A 12,014-nucleotide genomic window follows, 5' to 3' on the forward strand; every position below is an offset into this window, starting at 1 on the left:
GGGCCTGGAATTTGTGGCAGAAGACCCCCCCCCCCCCCACTCCCATGAGGTTCCGTTGGTGCTACACAGCCAGAATTTCAGTTTGTGTAAGCAGAGGTTTTTTGTTTTGTTTTGATAAATTTGAAGCGGGTGAAACCTACGAGTGGAGACTTGTGCCCTAGACAGGGAAGGCGTGTGAATTTTTGGTTAAGTATCCCCTCACCACGATAAAGAATCTGCCTGCAATGCAGGAGACCTGAGTTCGATCCCTGGGTCAGGAAAATCCCCTGGAGAAGGGAATGGCTATCCACTCCAGTATTCTTGCCTGGAGAATTCCAGGGACAGAGGAGCCTGGCAGGCTAGTCCATGGGGTCGCAAAGAATTGGGCACAACTCAGCGACTAACACCTTCACTTTCACCACGTATTTGTTGAGTACTTACTATGTGTCATGCAGTGAGCAAAGCAAAGTGCCTGCCTTCAGGGGGCTTACACATTCTGTCTCTTTGGCAATGAATCTAGACTCTGCTGTGACCGCCTTGGGCAAGTGATTTCATTCCCAAGCCTCAGTTTCCCCATCTATGATATGGGAACAATAATACTCTCCCACACCAGGTAGGAAGTCGAACAGATGGAAAGTAGGAGACTCTAGACTGGGGCCTGGTTTTAAGTCAGAGGCGAGGCATTTGCTTGGAACAAGGGTTAAACGAGCTGGCTTTCTGCTTGAGCAGTTCACGCGCTTGAGTGACAGCTCACTCGTTTGGGGTGTGGCCACGCTTGGAAACACCGCCGCCGCGTGATGTCACAAAGCGCGGAATCTCCGCGAGAAGTCCAACCTCGTTTTCCGTTCCCTTCCCTCACGTTTACGTTTCGAAACCCCGCCTCCCTTCTGACGTCAGCACGTCCGGCTGCCTTGATCCATAAAAGTGCTGACGGTAGCGTCACCTTTTCGCGAAGTTTCCGGCCTGGATGTATTTGTATGTTTCCCTGGACGATCGTACGCGTCTTTGTCGCGACAGTGCTTGTAGCAGCCGGTGACAACTTGAGTCCTCGAGCCCGACGCCGGAGGGCGAGATGAACGCGCTGACCTCCCGAGCCGTCCGAACCTGCGAACGCTTGTGGCAACCTCAGCCGGCGCTCCTGCCTCCGGGTTGACGCGCAGTCCAGAGCTGGTGAGTTGAGGGGATCGGAACACCTAGGTCCCCAGGGGTTGGGGGCTGGGACCGGACTCCTGGCCAGTTAGGAGTTGGGAGCTCAGACTTCTGAATTCCGGTGGGTTCTAAGGAAGGCCTGGAAACCTGAGGGGTTCTGGAGGGGTGGGAGGAACCCCAGGGCTCCGACTTAGGAAGCAGAAAGAATTGGGAACTTGAGAGTCCTGAAGCAGACGGAGGAGGGGTCCGGGAGCCAGACTTTTGGGTCCCCAGAGAAGTAACCATCCAGGGATCGGAATTTTTGAGTTTCCAAGGCGGGGGTGGGTGATGGGAGCTAATTTGTCAGTCCTCAGGAGTTGAGAGAAGCAAGGACTAGGACTTTGTCCCCAAGAGAAGTAAGTAGAGGACCTGCGTTTTGGCTTCCTGGGACCAGGACTTTCGGGTTTGAGAGCAGATGGGGCTAGGGGCTTGTTGGACTCAGGGAAGGAGAAAATGGGGACTCCTTGGGTTTTGAGAGAAGAGGTGGGGAAACAAAGGTCAGAGATGGGAGTGGCTAGGCTCAGAAAGGAATGTGGGGCAGGAACTCTTACATTGCTGTTTGTGTTACTATTTCCGTTGCTATGACTCAAGGTCATCCTCTGATGCCATTCCCTAAATGGCTTCTAAACCTGACCCTCCTTTTTCCCTCCTCTTTCCCCAGCCCAGACAGATGGCTCCAGGGCAAATACCCCATCAACCTGCCCCCTGGAGTGGTACCCACCCCTTCTTCCTGCTGTCCCCACTGATGGGCCTTCTCAACCGGGCCTGGAGCCTCCTGAGGGGCCCAGGACCTCCAGAGCCCTGGCTAGTGGAAGCAGTAATCGAAGCAGATCAGGGAGGAGCTGGCCTGGAGGATGAAGCAAAGGCTTCTCTGGCCACCTACCATGCCCCCTGGGGCAGGCACCCTCAAGAGGAGACTGAAGACAGTGGAGCAGCTGAGGAGGACGGAGAAGCCTCCCCGGGGGCCTGCCTTGACCTGGAAGGCAAGCATTCTCTTCCCGAAGTCTGGGGACTTTCCGATGATGATGATGAAAAGTACAGTGAGGAAGAAGCAACTGGTGTCCCTAGAGAGCAGGAAGAATTTATGGATGGCCAGCCTGCTCCCCTGCCCCTCAGCCTTCTGATAAGATCTCTACCAGACCTTCCTGGGGAGAAGGAATCTAAGGAAGAAGCGGTTACTGGAGGTAATGAAGTGACCCGGTTCTCTTTTCCTCTGTCACACTGGGAGTGTTGCCCAGGGGAGGAGGAAGAGGAGGAGGAGGAGGATGGAGAAGCTCTTAGGGTGTGCGGCCCGGTGAATGGAGCCACAGAAGAAAGAACAGAGACTGAAGCAGCCATGAAGACCTCCATGTACCCCTCATCTGTAGGCTCCCACCTCAGGGCCTGGGAATGTTGTTTGGGAGAGGAGCCTGAGGAGGAGGAGAAGGACAAACAGGCTGGGAAAGGGGATGCTGACCCAGGGCCACACTCCACAAGTCTAGCCCAGAGGCCCTCCCTCAGGACCTGGCAGCATCCGTCCAGTGCGATCACAGAGGAGGAGGAGAAGGAGGACTGTGATTCAGAGGAAATGGGGGCTTCCTCTTCCGTCCCACCCACAAGTGCCTTCCTGAGCGCCTGGGTGTATCGACCAGAAGAAGACACAGAGGAGGCGGAGGACTGTGATTCAGAAGCAACTGAAGATGAGGGAGAAGCCGAGGTCTCCTCTGCCATCCCACCCACAAGTGCCTTCCTGAGCGCCTGGGTGTATCAACCAGGAGAAGACACGGAGGAGGAGGAGGACTGTAATTCAGAAGCAACTGAAGATGAGGGAGAAGCCGAGGTCTCCTCTGCCATCTCTCTGAAAAGTTCCTTCCTGAGTGCCTGGGTGTATCAACCAGGAGAAGACACGGAGGAGGAGGGTGAAGAGGAGGAGGACTGTGATTCAGAAGCAACTGAAGATGAGGGAGAAGCCGAGGTCTCCTCTGCCATCTCTCTGAAAAGTTCCTTCCTGAGTGCCTGGGTGTATCGACCAGGAGGAGACACAGAGGAAGAGGAGGAATGTGATTCAGAAGCAACTGAAGATGAGGGAGAAGCCGGGGTCTCCTCTGCCATCCCACCCACAAGTTCCTTCCTGAGCACCTGGGTGTATCGACCAGGAGAAGACCCGGAGGAGGAAGATGAGTATGAGGACGAAGATGATGAATCAGGAGCAGCTGACTTGGGACCCGGCCCCTCCCTTCAGACCCAGAGTGCCCTCCTCAGGGACCAGATTTATCAGCCTGAAGAGAAAACAGATGGAGGGGAAACTCCTGAGAAGTGGGGAGAAGCTGAGCCCTGCCCCTTCCAAGTGGCCATCTATCTACCTGGAGAGAAGCCCCCACCTCCCTGGGCTCCTCCTCGGCTGCCCCTCCGACTGCAAAGACGGCTCAAGTCTGCACAGACCCCCACCAGGCATCTGGACCTTGAACCTCTCCCGAAGACCAGAAAGGTAGGTGCTGAGAACTTAGATTCTTGAGGTGAGGGAGGAGAGGGCTGGGAGCCAGCACTCCTGGACCTGGGGACCAAAGGACTGGAGGCCCCGACTCCTGGCTTCCCCATATTGCAGAGGGTTGCATGTGAGCTCCATTGGGAGGGTTGTGTTCACGTTAATGCAATCCTTTGCAAGAGGCTGGCCCCTGTGGGAGGAAGGAGCCTCTGAGCTCCTGTCAACCCCAGGGCCCCACCTCTACCTTCAGTGAGTCAGCTGAGGAATCACTTGGCAGGAGAGATAACAAGCCAGATGACAAGCGTTGTGCAACTCATTTTTTTTTGTTGTTTCTCTTTTCTCCCCACCTCCCCACCTGCGGCCCTTTTATCTTGTGTGTGTGTGTGTCTCCCCGTGTCTGTGCCCGTCCATCTCCAGGTGCGCTTCTCTGAGAAGGTCTCCGTCCATCCCCTGGTTGTCTGGGCAGGACCGGCCCAGGCCGCCCGCAGAGGCCCCTGGGAGCAGTTTGCCCGGGATCGAAGCCGCTTCGCCCGACGCATCGCCCAGGTCCAAGAGGAGCTGGGTCCCTACCTCACGCCTGCTGCCCGGGCCAGGGCCTGGGCACGTCTCGGGAACCCTCCCACGTCCCTGGCCACCGTCCCTGTCCCTACCCGGACCTCACCGATGTCCCCCCTCCAGGCCACACCCTTAAGCCGCGCTCTGGCTTCTCCCTCCCCTCCCTGTTTGTCTCCTTGCCTAGACCTCAGTGGGAGGCGTGGCTAATGTGAAGTAGTTCTTGTGTTAACTATTTATTTGACTGTTGGTTTATATAATGAATAAAGCTTTTTGTAATAAGCAGCGTCTCCGTGTGTGTCTGAGCTGACAGCATTCACTACTCCTGAGTCCCCAAGATAGTTGAGAGGCGAATACATAAAGGCCCGCACTTCCATGGAAGATAAACTACATTTCCCATCATCCCTTGAATCTGCCTCTTCCAATCCGGAGGCTTCTTTGAACTAAGGACTGGTGGGTTTTGTCGGTTTTTTCTTTTTTTTGCTTCCGCCTACATTTTATTAAACCTAGGACAGTTATCTCCCCAAAGGGTCTGGGAGCTGAACTCACTAATTTGCTCCTGAAATACAAAGACTTACCCTCTCTACTGGCAGATGTGAGTTCCCCAAGGCTTTTACACTTATAAATGTACCTGATTTCACATTTATAAATCCTGTGTCCATAAACTTTCCTTTTCTGTAAAATGCGGCTAACAACTGCACATACCTTAAGAGTTTGTAAGATCCCCAAATAAGTCATAATTAAAACAATGTTTGTTGAATAACATGTTAGTGTTGGCTACTATTGTAATTGTTCTTTCATCCACACATGCATGTCTTCAATTACCCATCCTACTTACTGCTCCAACTTAAAAAATCTCAGCAGTTCAAACATGAGTGCTCCAAATGTCCTGCACCCGGTCCAGCCTCATACCCTGCCCCTCCCCACTGGTTCCCCAGCAGGCTGATGCTACACCACGCTTTCATTCCGAAAACCACCAACCCCCCTTCCACCTTTGTATGAGCTGCTGCCTGATGTGCCCGTCCCTGACCTCTCTGGCTCAGCTAGTTCCTTGTGGTTATTCAGATGTAGCATAAAAGTATATATATTTTAGAGATGCCTTGCTCTGACCCAGCCATCTTATATTTTCCTCCTTTATAGCAGGCGAGCATTTTGAATTTTTGTTAAGACCCATCCCCCATGATCGGACTATGATTTCAGGAGAGCAAGTGTTGCCCATAAGCCCACTCGCTAGAGCACAGAACGGGGCGCCCAGGCGCCATCTAGTAAGTATTTGTTATTAGTAAACTCATGTAAAAGAAGGCATGCTGAAGCCCTTTTTTTAAATGAGCAGGCACAGCTGATGAGAGTTATTTATTGAATTTACTCACATGCCAGCTTCCCATCGAAACTGGACAAGCAGATGGCAAAGGCTTGGAGAGGGCAAAGTGGGAAGCGGAAGTCCATGATGAACGCGTCTGGGGCTATACGACCAAACTGGAGCACGAAGTAGTCCGCTGAAGAGGAAGTCAGGAACCGAGGGTGTGTTAGTTCCCTGCGGCGGGCCTCTGAGCCGCGAGAACTACAACTCCCGAGAGGCTGTGCGGCGCCCTTATCCGCCCAGAACCCCGGAAGTGTGTTTACATGGCCCTTAGCCGTGTTCCCTGGTGGCTCAGACGGTAAAGCGTCTGCCCGCAATGCCGGAGACTCAGGTTCGATCCCTGGGTCGGGAAAATCCCCTGGAGAAGGAAATGGCAACCCACTCCAGTATTCTTGCCTGGGAAATCCCATGGACAGAGTCGCAAAGAGTCGGACACGACAGAGCGACTTCACTTTCAGCCGTGTACACTACACTTCCCTATAGGCTTTGCAATAGCGTGGAGTCGACCCTCCCTGCAAAATCGCTCAAGTGCTAATGTGAGAAGTACTTTTCCTCCAGCCCCCTTGCCAAGGTAAATCGGTTCCTAGGAGCTCACGGTCATCCGGATGCACGATCTGGAAGTTCTTGACCGAGGCCCGTGTGACCCGACCATGAAAATTGAGCACGTAGGCGCCGCTCTGGTCGTTCCACGATGGGGCTTTATTTTGCATCAGGACCAGGCCCTGGCTGGCCCCTCGTTTGAGGCGACTCAGGAGCGATTCTTGCTCCTTAAGGGTAAAGTAGGGGGCGTGGTTAGCCAACTACCAACCAACTTTTTTCCTCCGAAAGCAGAATTTTGAGTCCCTAGTTTTCTCTTCCTAAGACATATAAGTCTGACAAAAGCCTCCCGGCTTATGTGACCTTATGCAATCCATCGGCCCCCTCTCCTCTTAGCATCTATGGCCGGTCCCCCAGACCTTCCTCCTCCACTGACCCAGAGATTCTCAAGTTTGGTGGACTCACATTTTTTGGCTGGACACAGATTCTCTGGTTCTGGGCGTTGATTTCCGGAATAATAACATTCATTTTCCGGGGCCCTCGGAATCCCAAGACGTTGGTCTCCTGAGGGTGGTATGCTCCATTTGACGTGCTTCTTTCTCCCTCCCCACCGTTCTACTCCTCTCTCTCATCACCGTACCCCCCTACCCACCCCCCCCCACCCCCCCCACCCCCCCCACCCCCCGACACTCACATAACATACAGCTCCTAGCTCCTCCCTGATCTGAGCTGTCTCCGGAAAAAAATGTTTCCTTTCCGGATTCACCCCATTGTCGAAGATGCTGAACTTGGTGCCCAAGACATTAGATCTGCTCCAGGAGGGAAATGGTCAGAATAAAAACAATATTTCTGTTTTGCTTTCCCATGTCATCTCATCAAGTCTTTCAATGCATCCTCTACATAAGACTCGTTCCATCTACCAGTCCCAGGTCCCTCTCTTCCTTTGGGGAGAAGGATTTTTAGGCTCCTGCCTTGGGCCTTTAGGAACGCTCTTCCTCTAAGACAGAACTCACATATATGAGCCCTCTTCTGTCACAGGAACTTAGAAGTCCCAGCTCCCTGCCGCTCAAGAAGTCAAATGTCTTTAATGCCAGGCTTGCCTCCAACGTCTTCAGTTCTATTCCCAACCACCCTGGAGTTACAACTTGAAGGACTACATAACCCATCAGTCCCTAAGATAAAAAGTTCTAAAGCAGGTGGAATTTGTACCCCTGGACTTCTGGGAAATGTAGTTCAATTGTCCCCTTCCTCCCACCCCTTGCCACCTGTTTAGCACACACATCAGAACTCTGCCCACCTGACTTTGCCCATAAAATTGTCCCCATCCCGAGACAGGTCTGTAGGGTCCAAGGAGATGAGGTAATTAGAGGTTTTGCTCCATTTTCTCTTGCGTCCCGCCAGAAGGAAGTGCTGTGGATGTGATAAATAGCCCATTAGAATCGACTTCTGATATTTGGCTAGAGCTAGGGGTCCGAAAGACCCAGGCTTCCCTGGTGGCGGTGGCGCTAGTGGTAAAGAAGCAACCTGCCAATGCAGGAGACCTTAGAGATGTAGGTTCGAACCCTAGGTCAGGAAGATCCCCTGGAGGAGGTATGGCAACCCACTCCAATATTCTTGCCTGGAGAATCCCATGGACAGAGGACCCTGGTGGGCTACTGTCCATAGGGTCACAGAGTTGAAAAGGACTGAAGTGACTTAGTGTGCACATAGGGGTCCAAAAACAAGGAAATACCATATCCCAAGACAGAGGAAAGGGTAATGGAGCAGTAAGTGTCCTAAGGCTTGCTGGAAAGAAAAGGGAATCAGTCCTGAATATTCATTTAAAGGACTGATGCTGAAGCTGAAACTCCAATACTTTGACCACCTAATGCAAAGGTCTTCTTCATTGGAAAAGACCCTGGATGCTTGGAAAGACTGAAGGCGGGAGAAGGGGATGACAGAGATGAGATGGATGCATGGCATCATGACTCATGGACATGAGTCTGAGTAAGCTCTGGGAGTTGGTGATGGACAGGGAAGTCTGCCGTGTTGCACTCCATGGGGTCACAGAGTTGAAAATGACTGAGCAACTGAACTGAGGCTTGCTGGTAGATGCAGGGTGTCACCTGGGTCCCAAAAGGGGAGCTTCATTTCACATCTTAATATCTCCCCCTACTCCTTCGGATATTGGGCCCAGGGCTGAGGGAAAGCCAAGGCAGGGGCGAACTTGCCTGGCAGGCAGGGCCTGGTATTAGAATAGGGAAGGGCTTCACTTGGAACATTACAGCAGGACTTTAGTGTTTCATCTGTGAAAACCCTATCTGGCACTGAGTAGGGGGAAAGCCTCTTTCTGGGGGAGAATGAATAATTGAGAGGCAGTCACACGTGAGAGAAAAATGACCTGACTGAGAGGGGCTTAGCTTGGCTATCAATGGAATAGCTTAGCTTCTGAGAGGGGCTGGGACCTGTCTCAGGATTGGGTGGGACTAGGGTCTAGATTTGGACCAAGTGAGAAGTGAAAGTCGCTCAGCCATGTCCAACTCTTTGCAACCCCATGGACCACAAAGTCCATGGAATTCTCCAGACCAGAATATCCAGGAGTGGGTAGCCGTTCCCTTCTCCAGGAGATCTTCCCGACCCAGGAATTCAACCGGGGTCTTCTGCATTGCAGGCAGATTCTTTACCAGCTGAGCTACTAGGGAAGCCCCAACAAAAGGTGGCAAATACCTGGAGGGTCTGTAAGGGGTGGCGTTTGGGACTCTGAGGAGGCGTGGCCTAGCTGTGAGAAAGGCCAGCTCAATTCGAAAGTGGACAAGCCTGGTTTATGGGATGGGGAGGGCCCATGCCACTGGGCTCTGAGAATAAAGGAGCCCAGTTCTCTGAAGGGCAGGGCCTGACGTTGGAGCTGATTAGTCCTAGCTCAGTGAAGAGCAAGGCTTCCATTCGCCTAAGTCAGTCTTGATCTCACTCAAGACCCTTCGAGGTGGGACTTGTTTCCAAGCTGCCAGACCACACCTTCCGGCCGTGGGTTGCCTCCAGGTAGAGGTAGTAGAAAGGGAACATGCCCTTGTCTACCCCGCCCTTGTTGCGGCTGATGCGACACTGCACCGTGTGACCGCGCATCGCTGGCTGCAGCACATAGGCTTTCATGTCCTCGCCCAGCCGAGGGCCTGGGGCGCAGGGAGGCTTGCGGGGCGAGCTCCCCACATCGCCGCTGCCCACGCCGCGTGCGCCCTCGGACACCACTTCGGCGGCCGTCCCTGGGGATTTCCTCATGGTAAACTCCGGCTCCTCTTTCTTCTCTTCCAGGTCTTCGCCCTGGCCCACGCACCAAATTCAAGTTGAGAGACAGCCGAGGCTTGCCCTCCTCAGCCCGCTCACCCATCCCAGCTCAGGGTTCCGTCGTCTAGACCAGTTTCTGTCTATTGGTCAAATATCTCAGCTGCCTGCTGTTTGGCCAGTACATTCAATTCCCAAGCTCAAACCCCAAGATCGCTTCATTTATTGATTGGCCAGTAACCCAACTGGCCACACCCATTTCACCTACCCATTGGAGAATCCTCTTGAAAGTATTGCCCATTCCTTTAATACCCATGGTCACCGGGTCTATATATTAACAACATATAATACCGCCCAGATCTTCTCAACTGAAACTATCTCGCTTTCATTCATACCAAAATGAGTGCTATCTGGTCCTTTCCTATCACTATTTCACCCTCTCCAAAGCTCACCGCCTTTTGGTGGGCTGGGTTTTAAAGTATATGCTCACATCAATTCCGATCCTCTAGGTTGAAAATAAATGGTGCACACAAAGAACTTCTGCTAGCCCAAACATAACAGGTTCCACCCACCAGTAAAAAGGGCCCTTGGTTGGGCTGCAGAATTTTAGCGCCCCGCGAGCCTGAGACTAGCCCTCCTCCTCCTATATCCTTATTGGCTGTGCCACCTCCCACCTTGTTGGAGGCCAAGTCTCCAAGGCCATCGTCACCACCCATTCCAGGGCTTGATCTGGCACTGGGCACTTCGTATTCATTTCCAACATCTTGTAATTCGCTCTTGTCCTCAGCACTGGTGCCTAAGGGGTAGAAAAACAAGCCCTGAAAAGACTGAGCTCAGGACATGTGGGTCCTAAGAGCTTGGGACAAGGTCATCAGTGCTAGCTGGAGAAGGTCAGAACTCCTAGGTTTCCGACTCCTACTTATTTATCATCAACCTCACTTGCCAGATCCTCCTCCTCCCCTATGTGCACAAGTTGAGAAGTCTGTGACTGCCCTGGATCTAAGGACAGGGAGGGGTTAGAGTCCTCTCTTTCCTTTGTCCCAGAGAGAGCATCCTTGAGACTGGGGAACTAAAATGGGAGGAGGGAGCAAGTTTGGCGTTATAACCCAGAGTCCTGTTGTTGAAATCACTGGTCAAGTCATGAGAATAAAAGGAAATGTCCCTACCATTGAATGTTATTAAGAAAAAGGAATGAAATACTGATAATGCTATAAAATAGATGAACACTGAAAACATGCTGCAAAAGAAGCCAATCACAAGAAATTATATTCTGTATTATTCTATATATGAAGTGTCTAAAGAGACAGAAATTAAATTAGTAGTTACTTAGGTCTGGGAGAAATGGGGGTCAGGTGGGGCAGTGACTGATAAAATATATAGGGTTTTCTTTTGTGGGTAATGATAATTAATAATCTAGAATTCATTGTGGTGTGTGTTGCACATCTCAGTAAATATACTGAAAACCATGGAATTGTACAATTTTAAATGAGTGAATTTGTATAATATGTGAAATATATCTCAGCAGAGCTTTTACAAAAAAGGGGGAGGAAGTGCCACATGGACCAGGGGACCAGACTTCATCCAGTGTCACAGAAATTACCAGATCGTTGGCAGGCTAGCCAGCCTTTGCGTTGCAAAAGAGTCCCCAGAGGCTCTTCACAAGGAGATGGCGAGGCAGGAACATCCTCCACAGAGATTTCCTCCAACTCCAGATCAGAACTGCCTGGTAGTCAAGAAAGGGAGGAGAACTGGAGACTGGGATTTCTGAATACCAGGGAAGGAAGAGGGCTGGAGATGCAGATTCCTGGGGATTGGAGGAGAAGGTTCATGACCTGGACTCCTTGCGGTGAAGTATATCCGGGCCCGCGGGGGTCCTTTGGAGACAGCAAGGACTGAGTGGTTCTGGACTCCTGGGTTCTAGGGGGAGTGGAGTTCTGGGGTATCAACCGCCCAAGGATTTGAGATTACCTGCTTCTGTCGGCGGCAGCAGAGGATCACGCTCGCCACTGCCATCTCCACCGCAGCTCACGATGCCCAGGATACCGTGGGATCCAGGGCACAAATGCGCCTCTGGCACATTCTCCTGAAGGAAAGGGTTCCTGGGGCCTGGGAGGTGCGGCGAGGCCCATTAACACGAAGCATAAAATCTTGGTCCTCTGAGAAGATCCGCCTCCTCGCTGGTCTCCCAAACCTCGCCCCTGATTGACTACCCAACCCCCCCCCCGAGACCCACTCAGAACCCAAACCTCAAGACTCAAACAAGCACAGCCCTACCACTAAACTGTCGCGATTCCGTGTGTAAACAGTCCCACGCGGGCTCTCCAGTAAATCGGCTTTAAATTACCCAGGCCTGGCCCCGGGGCTTTGCCTACTTCAGCCCTCCGGTTTCTCAGGAGCTACGTCCCGGCGCTTTTCCAGGCACCTCCCCCAACTCTCCCAAGCCCACGAGTTCCACGACTCCTTAGACCCCGTCCCCGCACTCTCTGGGCTGTGCCCGGCTCTCCCAGGCTCCACCCTAGCCGAATCACAGAATTCTTTCGGGGCCCACCTCTACATGCACCATACCCCGTACTGTCGATCTCTCTGGCCACGTCCCCGAACTCTCACAGGCCCCACCCAAAGATCTATCAAAGCGCCCCCACCCTCCGCGAGCTCCACCAGGCCCCTCCCCTCTAG

General features: G+C 52.6%; 2 protein-coding genes across 13 annotated transcripts in view; one reads left to right on the forward strand and one right to left on the reverse strand.

Moving 5' to 3' along the window:
• Positions 1–739: 739 nt before the first annotated feature.
• PPP1R15A (protein phosphatase 1 regulatory subunit 15A) lies at positions 740–4,465 on the forward strand. The gene is made up of 3 exons (XM_069551178.1): positions 740–1,149; positions 1,829–3,634; positions 4,049–4,465. Exons 2-3 carry the CDS (start codon positions 1,838–1,840, stop codon positions 4,391–4,393), a joined length of 2,142 nt encoding a protein of 713 aa, XP_069407279.1. The 5' UTR covers positions 740–1,149; positions 1,829–1,837; the 3' UTR covers positions 4,394–4,465.
• Positions 4,466–5,523: 1,058 nt separating this feature from the next.
• Positions 5,524–12,014, reverse strand: part of TULP2 (TUB like protein 2) — a 63,287-nt gene continuing 56,796 nt past the window's right edge. For 5 of the 12 annotated variants that reach the window (XM_069551183.1, XM_069551181.1, XM_069551180.1 and 2 more), the window contains 9 exons: positions 11,307–11,444; positions 10,939–11,061; positions 10,013–10,134; positions 9,075–9,377; positions 7,378–7,490; positions 6,775–6,889; positions 6,546–6,644; positions 6,139–6,310; positions 5,524–5,679 (listed from right to left, as the gene is read on the reverse strand). In XM_069551183.1, the coding sequence (XP_069407284.1) occupies positions 5,546–5,679; positions 6,139–6,310; positions 6,546–6,644; positions 6,775–6,889; positions 7,378–7,490; positions 9,075–9,377; positions 10,013–10,134; positions 10,939–11,061; positions 11,307–11,444 (1,319 nt within the window). In that variant the 3' untranslated portion in view covers positions 5,524–5,545. Of the gene's footprint in view, positions 5,902–6,138; positions 6,311–6,545; positions 6,645–6,774; positions 6,890–7,377; positions 7,491–9,074; positions 9,378–10,012; positions 10,135–10,938; positions 11,062–11,306; positions 11,445–11,886; positions 12,007–12,014 lie in introns of those variants that run through there. The other 7 variants (XM_069551189.1, XM_069551188.1, XM_069551190.1 and 4 more) reach the window with 3 other exon arrangements.

Source organism: Ovis canadensis, chromosome 14 (assembly GCF_042477335.2).
Source record: "Ovis canadensis isolate MfBH-ARS-UI-01 breed Bighorn chromosome 14, ARS-UI_OviCan_v2, whole genome shotgun sequence".
Lineage (NCBI taxonomy): Eukaryota > Metazoa > Chordata > Mammalia > Artiodactyla > Bovidae > Ovis > Ovis canadensis.

Excerpts from the sequence above, each read along its gene's own strand:
- PPP1R15A (XM_069551178.1), top strand. The coding sequence starts at position 1,838 with ATGGCTCCAGGGCAAATACCCCATCAACCTGCCCCCTGGAGTGGTACC. Across the intron at positions 3,635-4,048 it reads CTCTCCCGAAGACCAGAAAG|GTGCGCTTCTCTGAGAAGGT; the intron begins GTAGGTGCTGAG and ends GTCCATCTCCAG.